This window comes from Trichosporon asahii (genome assembly GCF_000293215.1).
Source record: "Trichosporon asahii var. asahii CBS 2479 unplaced genomic scaffold scaffold00017, whole genome shotgun sequence".
Lineage (NCBI taxonomy): Eukaryota > Fungi > Basidiomycota > Tremellomycetes > Trichosporonales > Trichosporonaceae > Trichosporon > Trichosporon asahii.
Window position 1 is genome coordinate 164,262 of NW_014040907.1, and position 16,750 is coordinate 181,011.

Genomic DNA, 16,750 nt, shown 5'->3' on the forward strand with positions numbered 1-16,750 from the left:
GGTAATCCTGCCGACGCCGGCGTCGTCGCGATTGTGGGCGGCGGAGAGGGGCCCAATCAATAGCAATGGCGTTATCAGGGGACCCAGGCGGCTGCACGCCTCATGCACGCCTCAGAGGCTTGGGACAAATCAGCAGACGAAGGCCCCGTGCTTTGCGCTCGGGTCTTCAGGTTATACATAGCATTGGTGAGACCTGGCTTGGCCCAGGAGGGCAGGCAGCTGCGCTCCTTGCGCCGCCGGCCCAGCCCTCGAGCTGTTCGGCGTCTGCTTGCTCGTGGGTAAGTGTTGCTGTTCGGGCGCCTTCTCCACGGGGACATAATTGTCATTGTGTGGGGCCCGGAGACTCCAGTGGAGACTGTGACATGGTGACAGCGGGCACCGGACAGATGACAGAGGCCGATCACGAGAAAGCTGACAGTTTCATTTAGATAGCCCACCGGTCGGAACTTGATGCATTGTGGTCTGGTGACTCGCGACTGAAACGATGAGACACCCGCGCCGCCTCACGCCGCTTTGCTTGGCGTCAGCTCGTGGGCCCCCGGTTCAAGGCCCAAGAGCTGGAAGCTGGGACCGAGCTGTCACGTGCTGAAGTCAGCAGGAGTGGGGTCTGAGACCGCGTCCAACTACGAGCTCAGCTGGGCGAGGCAAGCAGCCTCGCCGGGCAGGCGGGTCAGGGTCCGCAGCTCAAGTTCCTCGGAAGCGGTATGCTTGCTTTGACCATTGAATGTGACTGGTCTCGCGGTCTATCATTCGCCCGAGTCACTCGTCTGCCTCTGTCGTCGTCGTTTCGATGGACTCGAGCTGAGAACGCCAGCTCACGACCTGGGACCTGTTCGCCGTCGTATACCCGGTGGTCCCCCAGGCCGCGCAAATCCGGTGCCCTGCCACCTCCTCGTTGTTCAAGCCGATGAGCCCCGCATCCCCCACGGTGCCACGGCTTGTTTGTGGGTTGCATCGCAACATTATTCGTGGGATGAGGAACAGTCAGACATGAAAGGAGCCGGTGTTAGCGGAATGTCTACCGCCCGATCTTGGTTTGCGCGCGCCAATGGCTCGTAGACAACCCGACCCGGAAATCGGTCTCGGTTTATGCGAACATGATGGACTTTGCAGCTCGTTTCTGCCTGTTTCGTGGACGCGACACGAGACAACGGGCACGCGCCACGCATTCGTCTCCGCAGTTACGAGAGCGCTCCTGAGTCCGAGGGGCATTCTGGGTCTGTGGCAAGGGACTACGGTCCGCGAATGAATGCAGGTGATGAGGGACGCAATCTCCCAATACGTCCTGCGATTCTACTCTGCTCGAAGCACGGGAGACGTTAGGTGGGGGCAGCAGTGGGTTTTTCCTGCGGAAGTGTTCTCCGTCGTATAATTCCATTAGTCCGCATCAGCCCGCACTATCGCGCGTGTCGAGCGGCCGCACGTTGAAGAAAAAGCCTCAGTTTTTCTGCTCGTCTGACAAAGCCAGGCTCTTGGCTCGGCATGAACGACGTAGACCGGCCGGATTGGATGCACGAGAGCGTTTACAATGGAGAAACGCACTCGGCAATCTGCGCGGGCTGGGCAATGAGGCTGCTGATGGGAAGCGCGGCTTCAGGCACGCCGTCACCCTGAGTGGCTCCCCAGCCCTCTCTCACGTGGGCCCCCTTGAGGCCTGCCGCCGCGTCCGGCAGCCCCGAGCACGGCGCCCTTAGAGCAGAGGTGGCCCAGAGTGGGGTAGGATAAGGAGACAATCCGAGGCACCTTACTGGGCACCTGGGGGCCAGCTGGGGGAGGAGATCCATCCAGTCAGCTCACAGACGCCGAGCTTCAGCTCCAACTGGGCGTGGTCTGGCCCCGCGGAGAGTCTCCAGCGTCCTGCTCGGACTGTCTGCAACCGGTCGTCCCCGCTGGAGCCGTTCCTGTGGCCCCCCTTGGGAGATCCCTTAGCGATCCCCAACTTGACGGTATTGGACGGCAAAGCAGACCGGCTTGGGCATCTGGTCGACCGACCGACCGACGTCTGGACCTGGGCCGGGCAGCCTGGCACGCTTAACGACCTAGCGAGCTGGCGAGGGCAGCGAGCGGCGACCGGCGCCCAGCTCACGAAACAGTAGAAAAGGTTCCCCGATCCAGGCCATGTTTTCTTTTTCCCTTCCTCAACCACCTGGGACCCCTTCAGATTGTTTGTGGGGAACACCGACCGCCGCGGTTGAAATAGTAGTTTAGTCTCGATCCCCTTATCATCAACCCCTTCCCGCTAGTCTAGGAGCCCACCATCCCGACCGGCTCGACTTTCTTTTGTCATCGTACACTACTCTATCAGCTCGGTTCTCCACATCCATCCCAGACGACACCCCGAGGACAGACACCGCCACCATGTCTCCCCTCGAGAAGAAGAGCGAGCACCTCACCGAGGTTTACCCGGGCGAGAAGAATGTCGAGGAGCCCATCAACCCCATCCTTGAGGAGATCAAGGCCATGACTCCGGACGAGTACGCCGCCTTCGACAAGAGGCTCATGCGCAAGATCGACATGCGCATCATCCCCTGGATGACGTGAGCAGTAGCTGCTTGATTATCGCGCGAAGAAGGCCTTCGCTGACTGTCAACAGTGTCCTCTACCTCATGTCGTTCCTCGACCGTGTCAACGTTGGTACCGCCAAGCTCCACGGTCTGCAGCAGGACCTGAACCTGACCGGTAACGAGTTCAACATTGCGTCACTCATCTTCTTCGTCTCTTATGGTGAGTGGGGAGCGGAAAACAGTCCTGCCAAGGCTTTGTGTCGCAATTGTGGCACTGGACTTGCAGGGTGGAGGTGGAGCTGTTGTAATCCACTAAGAGCCGTTCTAACATCGCAGTGTTTTTCGAGGTGCCCTCGAACCTGGTCCTCAAGCGCCTGCGCCCTTCGGTCTTCCTTCCTGCCACCATGGTCCTCTGGGCCATCTTCCAGACGCTCATGGGTCTCGTGACGAACTACGGCCAGCTCCTGGCCATGCGTTTCTGTCTCGGCATGTTCGAGGCCGGTCTCTTCCCGGGTGTCAACTTCTACCTGAACGGCTGGTACCGCCGCAGTGAGCTGTCGAAGCGTACCGCGTTCTTCTTCGGTGGTGCCGTCATGGCCGGCGCCTTTGGTGGTATCTTCGGCTACGCGCTCGGAGAGATGGGCGGTATCGGCAAGCTTCACGGCGGACCCATGCTCGGCTGGCGTTGGATCTTCATCATCGAGGGCCTGTTGACGTTCGTTATTGCCGTGGCGTCATTCTGGATGGTGCACGACTGGCCCGACCGCGCCAAGTTCCTTACCGAGTTTGAGCGCGAGTTCGTCCACTACCGTCTTGCCAACGACACCGGTATCGCCGGCGGTGGCCAGTTCAAGATGAAGGAGGTCATCCGCGGTATCTTTGACTGGAAGACGATCCTCTACATGCTCTGCTACATCGGATGTGCCGAGTGCATCTACTCGCAGTCGCTCTTCGTCCCTTCCATCGTCCAGCAGCTCGGCAAGTGGACCACTGCTCAGTCGCTCCTGCTCTCCGTCCCTCCCTACGCCGTCGCCTTCATCACGACCATGGCCACCGCCTACCTCTCGGACAAGTTCATGAAGCGCGGTGTCTTCAACATGTTCTGGTCCACGCTCGGTGTCGTCGGCTACCTGATCCTGATGACTGTGCCGCTCAAGCAGGTCGGCGCGCGCTACTTCGCCGTCTTCCTGACGACCATGGCCATCGCCCCGCTCATCTCGAACACGATCACCTGGTGCGGTAACAACATCTACGGCCACTACAAGAAGGCGACTGCCATGGGTCTCGTCTTCTCCTGCGGTAACTCGGGTGGTATCGTTGCCTCGCTCGTCTACCGCGACCAGGACAAGCCCCGCTACATGCCCGGCCACGCCACTGCGCTCGCCTTCGTCGCCATGAACGGCATCACGTCCGTCATCATCTACTTCGGCCTCAAGGCTGCCAACAAGAAGCGCGAGCGCGAGTACGGCCTCGTCGAGGACAACGAGAAGCACAACATCGACGACCCCGAGTATCTCAACCGCTGGGGCCTCACGGGCATGGAGCGCAATGACATTCTCAACCTCGGCGACGACCACCCCGCCTTCCGCTACATTCTCTGAGTGCGGTGGTCCTGGTGCGGTTCCCACTATCTTTCCCTCCCTCTCTTTCCTTTATCCTAATGGTAATCTTGTAAATAGGTTCACAGGGCGTAGAGAACAGTCAACAACACCCCCTTTCTCTTCCCCTGGGCTTTCCCAAAAACCAACCAACGTAATACGATAGTTTTCGACGGCGACGATAGCAGACAGCAGACGACAGCAGACATCAAAATGGGAAACTTGACAGCAGAGGTTGCAAGTCATAGATCAGTAGTGCTTTGTAAATCTAGGTCTATCTGCCTACCAACTTTAGCGAGCAGCGCACGGCTACTGACGGCTCTTCGACTAACTCGTTGTTAACTGACGATTAATCATCGTCTAGCCACGAACGCAATCTAGGTGCCACCTACCCCGAGGGTGGCGCAGACGCCCCCAGTCAATCTGCGACAGTGACAACTCTGACAACTGAAACCGCCGCGCCTACTCGGTCTAACAGTGTGCCCTGCGTGCCTCGCGGCATTGCCGACAAGGCCGCCCTCGCTGCTTGCAAGTCACGAACAGCAAATGATTAAATGGTACATGTGCAGGATACACTGGTCTACGGGCCGCAGTCTACAGCTGCAGCTTGAACTTCTTCTTCAGCTTCTGGGACGAGCGCGGCGTCTGGCTGCTTTGGCTGGCCTGACTTGCCTGACTTGCTTGGCTCGCGCTGACTTCTGGTGCCGCGGACCCATTCGGTTCACTCGGTGTCGCGGACGGCGTGTGAGAGCCGTTCTCTTGGCGCGGTGAAGACGATGCACCGTTCGAGGTACCGTTTCGGCTCGGCTCATGGGAGCCGTTCGACTGAGCGCGGTTTGCATCGGGTGCAGGGGAGTGCGTGCCGTTTGCCTGCGAGGGCGGAGTCGGTTGTGCCGCCGTCGCTTCGACGTCTGTGGTATTAGCTCTGTCCAGACGTGTCATAAGCTGCTCCGGGTCCGCCTTACTTGTGCCCGAAGCACGCTCCCGCTCCTCTCGCTCCCTCCGCACTTTCTCCCAGCGCTTATTCGCCGCCCGCGCTGCTGCCCCTTCCACATTGAATCCGCCCCGCCTGGGCGGGACAGTGACAACGTTAGCGTGAGCGATAGCGGCAGGGGGTCTGCGACGGCGTGCAGGAAGGGGTGAGGGTGTCTTTTCTGCAGATGACGACTCGTCATCGGAGAGGAGGCGCGGAGTCTGCGACTGGCTTGCCTCCGCCTGCTCTGCTCGCTGCTGCCGGACTTTGTCCCACCGAGCGTTAGCTGCTGCCGCAGCAGCGCCCGGCTTGCTGAAGCCGCCATAGCCACGCGGAGCCGCTCTTCCGCTGCTGGCACTCGCGGAAGATTCGGAGTCCGGCTCTGAATCGAAGTCCTCTTCCCAATCACGTGCGTTCTCCTCAGGAGAGTCGTCAGCAGGGGTGGGAAGAGCCCCTCTGCCCAGAGCCACAAGCTCCATGTCTCGCCGATGCTTATCCCAACGCTTTCGGGCAGCAGCGGCAGCGGCACCCTTCACGCTGAATCCGCCCCGCAACTTCACGGGCTGCGCATACTCACTGTTGCCGTTGTTCTCGGCAGAATCGCCATTGGCTTGCGATGCGGGAGGCGATGCGGGCTGCGAGTCTTCGACGAGGACCGCTGTGGTCTCAGCAATGTCGGTGTAGTCCGTGTTGTCGACATCCATCGCCTCCGGTGCAGCCTCGGTGGCATCAGCTCCATCAGCTACATCTTCAGGCCCGGACGTGTCAGCCGGAGCCGTGTCCTTCCCAGTGGTTCCGGAGGGACCAGCTTCGGGTGTAGCCGTCTTCTGCCGCTTCTCGGCGGGCTCTCCGTTAGGCGCGGTCGTTTCGTCGGTGATGTCGACGATCTCGAGTTCCTTCTCCTTCTCCTTGGCCTTGGCCTTCTTCTTGCGCTTCTTGACGATGTTCTCGATCGTATCGACGTTGCTGTGCAGGATCTCTCTCGTGACCTGCTTCTGCACCGGCGTCATCGCAATCGGGACGATGATCTCGACCTTGGGCGGAAGCTTGAGCACGTCGCGCTTGATACGGCGCAGGATGTAGGGCGAAATGAGCTCGTGCAGCTCAGTCAACAGGCCCTCATTCAGGTTCTCAAACCGCGCCTCAAGCTCCTTAAGCGCGCGGAACTTCTGCGGATCCAGAAAGTTGAGCAGGTTGAACAGCTCACGCAGGTTGTTGTTTAACGGCGTGCCCGTCAGGAGCACGCGGAAGACGGAGTGCAATTGTTTCAACCGATTGAAGATGAGAGAGGAATCTGACTTCACTCGCTGGCCCTCGTCCACGATCACACACTCCCAACGTGGCACGCTCTTGAACATTGTGTGGTTGTTGATGAACGACTCGTACGTCGTCAGGACGACGTGCGCCTTCAGCCCGTCCGCCTTGCCAGCCTTGCCTGGATGGTAGAGTTCGTGGGTCGCGATGAGTTTGCGAGCTGATTGTCAGTCAGGTTCGAAATGTGGCCAACTCACAGAGTGCTTCACCGTAATAGGGCACGACTCGCACGTCCGGGACCCACTTCTCGATCTCGCGCACCCAGTTCGTGATCGTCGAGTTGGGCACGACGACCAGACTCGGGTAGATCTCCTGCGAGTGCAAGTATCCAAGGAATGAGGCTACCTGGATCGTCTTTCCGAGACCCATGTCGTCCGCAAGGATACAAGACTGGCGATGGTAGTACTTGTAGATGAGCCACTGCAGACCTTCGATTTGGAACGGCATGAGCTTGCCACCTGTGACACAGTCGGGCTGTCCCTCCGGGGGGTCTTTCATGAGCGCGGCTTCCTGATCACGCTGGCGCGCGGCCGATTCGCTAAGGACCGGGATCTTAACCTGTCGCCCAGCCAGGTAGCGCTGCAAAGCCTTGCGGAAGGCGGGGTACAGCGGCGAGTCCTTCGATGGCGGAGTGTCGTAGCATGCCTCGTCATATTGCAAGTTCTGCCACTTGATCAGCGCCCAAGTTACAAGTGGAGCGACTTCGTCGATGTCGTCCGCCGTCAGCTGACGCTCGGCACGAAGCTCCCAGTTTCGAATAGGCACTGCCAGCGATGTCGGAGGTGCGATCCCGTCTCGCAGCACCTCTGAGAGATCGTCCTCATCGTCCGAGTCCTCGATGCGGCGCTTCGCCTTCCGGCTGGCCTTTGGTGGAAGAAGGTGCACCTCCAGGATGCGGTCAACAGTGCTCCAGTCTTCCGGGATGCTGCTGTCGGCATCGGCGTCAGGCGGTGGCCCGTGTCCGCGCCACTTCTCCTCCAAGGCATCTATCTCGCGCGGGTGACGCTGCTGAGGCTCGTCGTCCATGACGTCTCGGATTGTGGGCGCACTCATCTCGTCTCCCTTGACAGCCAGAGTTTCATTTGTGACGAGATCCAGTTGAGGACCCTTGAGGATGAAGTTTCTCAGCTTTGCACCGTTGATAGCGAGCAGCCAGGCGTGCGGCACCCAGTTCAGATGGCGGAAGCTGCGGTCTTTCCACTTCACAAGGTACTCGCGGGGCAGGCGGTCGCGATAGTTTGGCAGCTCGCCCGCCTTCCGCGGCGGCTCCTCCGCGCTCCCTGGCACCGGGCGCCACGCAATGACTCGGTCCACCAGCCACTTCAGGTCGCGACAGCACTGGGCGTACCATGCGCTCGTACCGTCCGCGTCTGGCTTCTGGTAGTAGGTAGCGATCTCGGACGTCGTATACTTCGTACCAGCTGGGAACGGGTTGCGCACTGCTGTTAGATGACAGAAACACCCGCAATCTAACTCACGATGTTCGTAGTGCACGGCTTGTTTGCACCGGTCGCAGCGGAACAGTAATGGGGCAGGGGTACTCTTGACGAGCCCTCCTTCGTCATCGCCGACGTCGATGGGCTCATCCTCCCGCCCAGGTTGACTGGGCATCTTGGCCTTCTCCTGCGCACCGTCACCACCCTGACTCCGGGGTGCCCGGCCGCGACACCTTAATGTGGCTCTTATCGCAGACGAAGCAAACGGGATACGCCTCACAACGGGAACAGGTAAATGTCGCCGCTTCGTCGATGCCAATCGACCTCCGCTCAGCCTCGTCAGGATTCCGCGCGGCGATCTCAGCGAGCACTTTCTTCTGCTGAGCTGGTGATAAACATTTCTGGACGTCAGCTTCCTCTTCAAGGTGTCGGCATACCCAATGAGATGCCACGCAACAGCGGACACACTCGATCCAACCCTCGAGGCTCTCCGCATGCTCGACGGGGTCGATGGGCTCGTCGAGGATATCGTACTTCTTTTTGCGTCCTCGCTTTTTTGACTTCAGCGCTTTAGCGAGGAGCTCGTCCGCGGGCCCCAATCGGCATCTCTCGCAGAACTGAAGTTAGCTGATAGCCGAAACACCCTAGCTCACTGGTCGATGCCGCGTCAGGACGTCCTCGTCATCACTGTACTCCCGGATCTCTCCCTCAGAGTCGAGCTCGTCCATGTCGACGTCGTCGATCTCGGACTCGCCCTCACTGGGTGGTTCGTATTCACTGCCCTGCGGCGAGTTTGGCTGCGTCTGCCACTGTGCCTGCTGCGTTGCGGCTTGATGACAGGTGTAGCGTGGTTGTTCCGATGGTGGTGTACCGTGCTCCTTGCGCTAGAAAGAGTCAGGTGTGATGGGGATCGAGAAAACTCACCTGTGCCCGTGTCTGTCGCGGCTCAAATACGCGAGGGCGCACTCTTCGCGTCAGCAAAGAGTCGTCCGAATCGTAGTCTGTCTCTGAGGGTCCTGTTGAGAACTCCTCGTCGTCGTCGCCATAACCGCCAAAGCCATGGGGAGTGCTCCTCGTCGAAGTCCTTGCTGAACTTCTAGTAGGGCGCTGCTTGCCCTTTCCTGTCAGAGATTTGGCAGGAGCAGACTCTTTCCACCCATCCTCCCATCCTGAGCAGCGAGAGTCCGACTCCGAGTCACGGTCGTAGGCGCCTTGAGACCAGGAGCGTAGCTGTAGCTTCAGATTCGAGAAGGGCATGTAAGGGATCTCGACTGCGACCTGCCTCTTCCTCGCTTTAACCGGCGCAGTCGATGGCCCAGCCGCCGAGGATGCTCGACCACTTCTAGCGGACGAAGCACGAGTGCTGCGAGTGCTCATCGGCTTCTTTGCAGCAGCTCTCCGGCGGGGTTTGACGTCGTCCTCGATCTCGTCAAGCTCCTCGAAGTCCGAGTCCTCGACATCGTCAACTTCCTCAATCTCCTCCTCGCCTTCGGACTCCGACTGGATTCTTCTTGGCGGCATGACGGACGGCGATTGTGGTCCTTGCGGCGGCCGTGTCTCGGACGATCAGCTGAAGGTGTGAGCTGAGAGTGACGAGTCGACGAGCTTGTGGAAGGGGTAGTGCGCCAGTTGTGGGTTGATTTTGTTGTGTTCAGGAAGGGGCTAATGTCCATCTGTACGCGTCATGTACGGACGCGTGCTGATGCGTGACCACGCCTGACGGACCGGTCGGCAGGCCACCTGTCACGCACGCCTGGACAGCTGTTCCCACGCCTATTTGCCACTCGCGGTATGTGCGGGAGCAAATCTCATGTTGCCGCCGGGCGAGCCAGGTACGTTACGCGTCTCTTAAGGCAATAACAAACCCGGACCGACCTTGCGACTGCTCTTGCCTTCCTCACCATCATCCATCAACCCACCCCCATCCACACGCCACCGCCATGTACCGTCTCGCCCGCCCCACCCTGAACGCCTTTGTGAGTATGCTCTCCGGAGGAAGCGCCTCGTGCATGTCCAAGATGGGAGAATGGCGCGCTTCTATGACGCAAATCTGACGCGTTCCCATGTCCATTGGCGCTACGCGCTGTACTGAACCGCCACTGACTGTACTGCAGAAGGCCCCCATCGGCCAGCGTAACCTCTCGAAGGCTACCTTTGTCGGCCGTCTCGGTGCCACCCCCGAGGTCCGCGAGACCGCCAACGGCACCCCTTACGTGACGTGAGCTGCTCATTGCCTGACGACAACTGACATGCCAGCTACAAGATCGCGTGCAGCAAGCCGGTCAAGAAGGACGCCGAGGGAAGTGAGTACAACTGTTGTCAATGCCATGTCAGCTAACCCCAGACGTTCTCCGCGATGAGCAGGGATGTGAGTTGCCAAGCTACAGGAGTTGCAGAACTGACCCCAGACCCTGTCCGTGACGCGAGCTGGTTCACCATCTTCAACTTCAAGCCGTCCGCCACGCAGTTCCTCCCCAGCATCCCCGTCGGCACGCAGCTCCTTGTTGAGGGTGAGTTTATTCCTGCGGTCCTTGCTAACTCTCAGCCACGCTCGACTCGCGTCCTCCCACCGCTGACGGCCGTGGCGGCGATGTTCTCATCCGGTAAGCTGAATTGGGATCCGCCCAAGCTAACATACAGCGAGATCTCGCACCAGGTCATCTCGAAGAAGAAGCAGGACCAGCAGTAAGACGAGCCGTAGACTGTATCTTCGTATGTGAGAAGTTATATCCCGCCGCTTCTTCATTGGCCAAGAGCGCACTACGTCATCCGTGCAATCAGAGCTGGTCTTCAACATGACGCCGGGTGCGCACGGACGCAAGTCTTGCCCACAACGAACGCAACACATTCAACGAGGTCACGTCTCGGTGTCAAGCTGAGCGCCGAGCGCCGTGCGTAGTGAGCAGTGCGCGGGTCAGTTCTGGTGATATCGTGCCGTGCGCTGGCGCACCTGGCGTCGGGCTGTGCCTAGATGTCACCGGAGGTCAGTGGAGATCGCCGCGCACGCGCTTCCGATATCTGGGTGCGGCGCGCTCGGTGTCTGATAGCCTGATGGGCGATCAGCGCGGTCGTGTGCTCAAGGCTGGCGAGATGTGGTCAGGAGAGCGTTGTGAAGCACAGTCAGTCAGAACACGCGGATCCAGTGATCCGCTCATGACTGAGCTCGGCGCAACTCGGCTCCGGTCTGCGTCGACGTCGCCCGAACATTACCAACATGTCCGGACGTGTTAGCAAGACGAACTCCATACGCCTCGGCCATCTCAGATCCAGCTTACGGCTTACGAACTGGAGTCGAGTGGCCATGGTCAGATCTCAGAGTGCCGGAGCATCTTGGCATTTGAGAAGTTCGGTCGCCGGCCTGACCGGAGCAGGTTGGAGACTCGGCCTCAACTATCCAACCACAAGCCGTATATGCCACCATCCTCCCCCGGCGCACTCCATCGGTCGACGGTGCATCAGTACGCACTCGTCGGAATCGGGCGCGTGCGCACTGGCCCCTTTTCTCCTCTCTACAAACTTTGCATGTAAGCGTCAGGTTCAGTTACGAGCAAAAGTCAGTCGTATAAGAGGCACAGGGAGGAACGATGCATTCAGTGAACGTAGCTTTGCAAGAGATTAGAAGGAACGAACTCAGCATAAGCGCCAGCGTGACTGTCACGTTGCGAGTGCGTACGACACGGCAAGCACGGCAGACGACTAGGTCGGCGGCATCGACGGCAAGGTCGACGGCAGCGGCAAGGACGCGGGAGGGCGTCGCAGAGTGTCGGTCTCCCCTACCGTCTTCCCATGATCCTGCAATGGTTTCGACAGACCTTCAAGACGAGACTAGGTCTCCCGACACTTTCGACCCTCAAGGGACTCGCGCGAGCGGGGACGGCTGGACGGAACTGATCGTGAGAACCAGTCAAGTGTGTGAGTCACTCAACACTGCCTGTGTTCAGCAGTCGTCGACGTGGCAGAGCTGTAAGCATCGAGGAGACTGTGGCCGCTGTAACCGTAAAGGTGGAAGTTTTGAAGTCGAGGCGATGCCACCCATGTTGGGCACACACGACCGCTGCGCTGCGAGCTTCTCGTCAATATGTGGGCGTTTCAAGATTCGAAGCGGTGAGCAGTGCGCGCGGTGAGCTTATTTTCTGGTTGAAACGCCAAACACACACCGCTTCTCGAATATCTCCTGTGCACAATGAACACAAGCCAAACGATCGAACATCTCGACGAAGCAGTGTCAGCTGACCACAGTCTTATCTCAGGCTCATTGAACGCGTCGACGAAGAGCAAAACGCGTCTAAAGTGTGAGAACTTTGCTCACAAAATGCCGAGACACGACGACTTCCCTAGCGTCACCATCCAGATCGCGTTTCACACAGGCACGCCATCAACTTGGAACACACCCACTTGAGAGTATAGCCTCGGCCCTTGGCACTGCAACACATCCCACGATCCTCTGATACGTCAACAAGTTCCATATCGCCTCGGCTGATCTGGTCCTATCGCCTTGTATCACTTGCATCAGACTGGGCGTCGGTGGGTCCAGGTGACTGTATTCCCCCGTCTTCCTCCAATCGGGGGTGTTTCTGGGCTCGTCCCGAGGTGTGCTAGGCCGTGCAGGACTTAGGACACCGACGCCATGTCTCAACGCCGCACGCAGAGTACTGAATAGCACCAGATATCGCAACCCCGCGCTAACGACGAGTCCTGCGTCTCAACCTGGGTCACATTACTATTCTTTCCATTTCGCAGAACGCACATTGGGTGGTCCTTGGCTTGGCCGAGGCTGAGCTGGGCTGAAGAGTGCTAGACCGTGGATGTGCACATTTGCTCCTGCAATATTGCATCACTTCCTGCACATGTCCTTCATGCTCCTGCATGCTCCTGCGTGCTCCTGGCCCAGAACGGCAGCCACCAATCCATCCAACCCCACTTCTGCACTAATCTGTGCCTTGCTCCTCTGACACGAGTCTGCGCCTGCAATCGGCTGCATGCGCCTGCAATCATCTTAGGAGACGCCTCGCACCTCTCGGCGTCACTGGTGCATTATCGCTCCCCCAATCCTCAATGAGCGTCTAGCTGACATTGCAGCCGGCTGAATACTCACCTCCGACAATCAATCCCAGGTCCGTCAATGTCAGTGATGCCAGCGTCAGTACCCGACCCCGTCGCCGACCTGTACCTTCGTCGCTCCTCGTGTCCGTCAGTAGACCGTGACGGGCCGTGACATTGCTCATTCAGTGTACCAGTGTTCCAAATGCGTGTGCAAGGGGTAGTGTAACCATTAAAATGCCCAAATACATGACAACGGGACCAAGATGAGATGATGAGATGACGAGATGAGGTATGAGGTATGATGAGATGGAGTTACAACGCGCAAAGCATGATGGTAAAGATGATAGAGTACAACGATGCGGCGTGAGATGCTTGCTTTGTGGGTTGGTTTACCCCAGCCTTAATGTTCGGCAGGCTGGTTGGCTTGTTTGCGCTGTTGGCGCTCAGCTTTGAGGCTGGTAGGAGTGTCCGGGGGCTTGTCTCGAGCCAGCTCGAGGTGTGCGGGGGGCTGGGAGGGGATTCGGAGAGCTTTGAGTGGAGCGGGCGGCTCAACACTCAGAGGTCCATGTCGATCTCGTCCGCGAAGAGCCGGCGCGCTCCAGGCAGCGGCTTGATCGGGCGCTTCGAGATCTGGATGCGGATCGGCGAGCCGAGCATGGAAGGCATGGGCTTGCGCGGCGTCGGCGAGCGAGGCGGCGAAGGCAGGGGGTCGGCTGTACTGTCAGCATTGTCACTTGAATGCTTGGCAGCGCCATCGTTGCCGATGGCTTCGCGCTGGCTCGCTTTGGCGAGCTCGGCGCTTCGCTCTTCGCCGTCGATACTCACCCTTGAAGAGGATACGGGCACACGGGACGGTGCTGATGCGAGCGCGGCGGGGAGCGTTGGGCACGCGGGGGGAGGGGCGCGACTGAGGCGTGCGGAGACCAGCAGGAGCAGGCGCGAGTGCGCACTTGGGCGTGAAGGGGATGGGGGTGTGCTTGCGGGGCGTCTTGGGGGTGGAGGGGGTGTGGGGCATGGAGATCTGCGTGGGGGCCATGTTTGCGGTGGTGTTTTTAACTTTCGTCGAGGAGCTGTGAAGAGCTGGATGTCAAGAGAGAGGAGCTGTTGAGCTTGCTGGGTGAAGAAAAACAGTCGCGCAGACGACATCGTCCTTTTATGTCCTTTTTTTCTTTTGCGATGGGCTGATGGGCTGATGGGCTGGGCTGGGCGATGCAGCGCCGGGCACAACAGCGGCGATGGCGATGGCGCGGTGCCTGTGTGCCTTGAGCCGCCTTGAGCACACGCCCGACGAGCTCTGGCAACTCATCCTCTGCCCGCAAGCGCGCAAGCATGAGCAAGCAAGCGGCTCAGCGGTGGGTCCAGCGCCCGCATGCGCGACCGTACGGGCGATCCCGTGTCTCTGGCCTCTCCGGGGTCCGGGTTCCTTTGGATGTCGTTGGGACCGGGCGCCAGCCCTGGCGCGGGCAGCCCTGCAGGGAGCCAGTCGAGCGCAAGCCCGCCCGATCCAGTACAGTGGTACCTCGTGCCCACTATATCCCGGCAGCCACTCTTGTTCTCGTGTTTGGTGGTGTGCGGTGGAAGGGACGCGAATGATTTGTTTGGCGTGCTTAGTGTGCTTAGCTCTGCCTGGGTGTGCCGTAGCCGTTTCTAGTGCCTTGTAGTCTGTCCCCCACCACTCCCACCATTGCACGCGAAGCGACCACGGGACGAGCAAGTGCATAGAAGTGGCGTTCCCCCGCTTCTTTCTGCTACTTTTGGTCTGCATTTTTTTCTACTGCTTGGGTGCAATGTTTGTCTTGTGTTTGTGTTGGTGGCTAGCGTGAGCTAAGCCCAAAGCACAACAAGGGGGAGGCGGAGGGGACAGGAGGCCGGAAACACGAGAGCCAGGGATACTGTTCTGCCAGGCACGAGTACAAGGCACAGGCACAAGGACATGAGTAAGGGAGGTGCCGTGGCGCCGCACAGTGCGCGGGGCGTCGAGGGATCGAAGAGGGTAAGAACAGGACACGCGATGGCGTCGAGGGAACGCGGAACGGCGCGTCCGTAGACACAAGCCAACAGCCAACACGATAACGTTCAGGTATCACAAGGGCTCCGTACCCAGCCGGAGATCGGAGACTTGAGAGAACAATAGCGATACTGACCGGCACGCCACAGGAAACGACAGGACTCGCTCCGGCTCGTGCGTTAGGAGAAAAAGGAGGTGCCCCACCAAACCAACAGCCAAACATGACGGATTCGTCACCGCCGACCCAAGCTACGGCCCCCGCACAGTCCTCTTCGTCGCCTTCATCAAAACAACTGCGATCGTAGTTGATGGCTGCGATGGTGGGCTCGCTCACAGCCACGGGGAGGCCGGGCATCAGACCGTATCGGGCGAGATCAGACCAGGTGTCAGGCATCAGGCGTCAGAAACCGTGGCCGTTTGGGTCCTTTCAACTTGCGGCAATTCAGAGTGAATGACCGCATTCGCTGCGCGCAATTGTTCAAGGGGGGGAGGCTTACAGCCTCGCTGTTTACAGGTCAATGGCCAACCGAGATCGCCGACATTGCACGCCTGTTCGCCAGCGATGCGCAGCACAGCACTTCCAAACGCGTCGGGCACGCGGGGCTTGCGGGCACTTAGAGTTGCAAACTCTAAACACTGCTGGAACAGCAATTCCAAAGGGGAGCCACCCTCGGCCCTCGGATGCTGGTGCTACGGCCTGCCATTGAGCGCAATTGCGGTGACCCCCTTGCGGCTGGCCTGCGGGCTGGCTACCGCTGCTATCCTGCCGCCTTGCACAGAACAGCCGCAAGACAAATGCAAGAGGAGGGAGCGTCGCACGCGTCGAAGCGCACTGCGTAATCGGTCGAAATAGAAGACACAGCCAATGACCTAGCGTCCCTTTCATGGAAGCCGTCGAACTTGTTGCAGACTGTTGCAGATCCTTTCATTGTCCCTCTGAGCCCACTGTGGGAGCTTCCACGAGGGAAGAAATCCCGGCTCTCTCGTCGAAGATTGGAACAGATGCGATGAATGGAGGGGGAGGGGCAGCCTCGGCGGGGCGGGACGAGCCGAAGAGCATGTTGGAGATACCGTGGCCGACGACGGAACCAGCAACGGCACCACCCATGGTCGAGGCGGCCTGGGCCATGAGGCCGGGCTGCTTCTGGGGGACAGCGGCGGGGACGGGCTGAGCAGCGGGGTAGTGCTGGGCAGGAGCCGGGGCGTGCTGCTGGGGGTACGAGGCGGTGTGGGCCTGGCGGGAGCCCGAGGGGGCCGAGTGCGAGGACGAGGGACGGACGGATCCACGAGACTGTGTGCGTCAGTACACAACCCTCCCAGAAACTATGCTGGTGACTCACTGAGCGAGGCATTGTTGTTGTTCTGTTAGATGAGGAGATGTTAGGTGGCAAGAACGAGACGCAATGCCATGAAATATCCCTGCTCGCTGATTGCTCCAGACAACTCCAGCCGTGCCGAAAAGGTCCCGTGAACGTGTGCGTCTGGCCTTCGGCTCGGCATCCGCCATCGTCCATCCGCATCAGCGACGGCGAATCCAGGGTTCAAAGGTGCCCAGGGAGGGTGCTAGAACATATGCTCGGCACCAATTGCTCCTGGCACAGAAGTGTGCATCTCCTCCATCCAATATTTTCCAGCGATGGCAGCAGCCACCGTGCTGTCCGGCGCACCGCCATACTTCTCCGGGAGATGTGCGCCGGCGCATTGATGCGACCGTACTGCCGGCTGGCTGCCGTTGCGCTGTGCGCAAAAACGAAGGCACCGGGGCGCTGCAACATGCAGAGCGAGGTAAACAAACAGCGCAGCACGGTGCTCATCGGACGCACCGCTCCGGAAGAACCGGAAGTGGATCACGGCCGTGCCCAGTGCTTCCGAGC

General features: G+C 59.5%; 5 protein-coding genes across 5 annotated transcripts; 2 read left to right on the forward strand and 3 right to left on the reverse strand.

Moving 5' to 3' along the window:
- Window positions 1-2,358: 2,358 nt before the first annotated feature.
- Window positions 2,359-4,105, forward strand: A1Q1_07651 (transporter; the record flags this gene model as incomplete). Its single annotated transcript, XM_014326663.1, has 3 exons — window positions 2,359-2,537; window positions 2,594-2,724; window positions 2,841-4,105. 3 exons carry the CDS (start codon window positions 2,359-2,361, stop codon window positions 4,103-4,105), a joined length of 1,575 nt encoding a protein of 524 aa, XP_014182138.1.
- A 591-nt stretch (window positions 4,106-4,696) lies between these two features.
- On the reverse strand, window positions 4,697-9,346 carry A1Q1_07652 (pol II transcription elongation factor; the record flags this gene model as incomplete). The annotated part of the gene is made up of 6 exons (XM_014326664.1): window positions 4,697-6,549; window positions 6,587-7,810; window positions 7,868-8,070; window positions 8,294-8,433; window positions 8,479-8,709; window positions 8,750-9,346. 6 exons carry the CDS (start codon window positions 9,344-9,346, stop codon window positions 4,697-4,699), a joined length of 4,248 nt encoding a protein of 1,415 aa, XP_014182139.1.
- Window positions 9,347-9,765: 419 nt separating this feature from the next.
- On the forward strand, window positions 9,766-10,514 carry A1Q1_07653 (uncharacterized protein; the record flags this gene model as incomplete). Its single annotated transcript, XM_014326665.1, has 4 exons — window positions 9,766-9,801; window positions 9,940-10,043; window positions 10,100-10,128; window positions 10,222-10,514. 4 exons carry the CDS (start codon window positions 9,766-9,768, stop codon window positions 10,512-10,514), a joined length of 462 nt encoding a protein of 153 aa, XP_014182140.1.
- Window positions 10,515-13,268: 2,754 nt separating this feature from the next.
- A1Q1_07654 (uncharacterized protein) lies at window positions 13,269-13,904 on the reverse strand (the record flags this gene model as incomplete). Its single annotated transcript, XM_014326666.1, has 2 exons — window positions 13,269-13,581; window positions 13,717-13,904. 2 exons carry the CDS (start codon window positions 13,902-13,904, stop codon window positions 13,269-13,271), a joined length of 501 nt encoding a protein of 166 aa, XP_014182141.1.
- A 1,897-nt stretch (window positions 13,905-15,801) lies between these two features.
- A1Q1_07655 (uncharacterized protein) lies at window positions 15,802-16,228 on the reverse strand (the record flags this gene model as incomplete). Its single annotated transcript, XM_014326667.1, has 2 exons — window positions 15,802-16,167; window positions 16,217-16,228. 2 exons carry the CDS (start codon window positions 16,226-16,228, stop codon window positions 15,802-15,804), a joined length of 378 nt encoding a protein of 125 aa, XP_014182142.1.
- Between the last annotated feature and the right edge of the window lie 522 nt (window positions 16,229-16,750).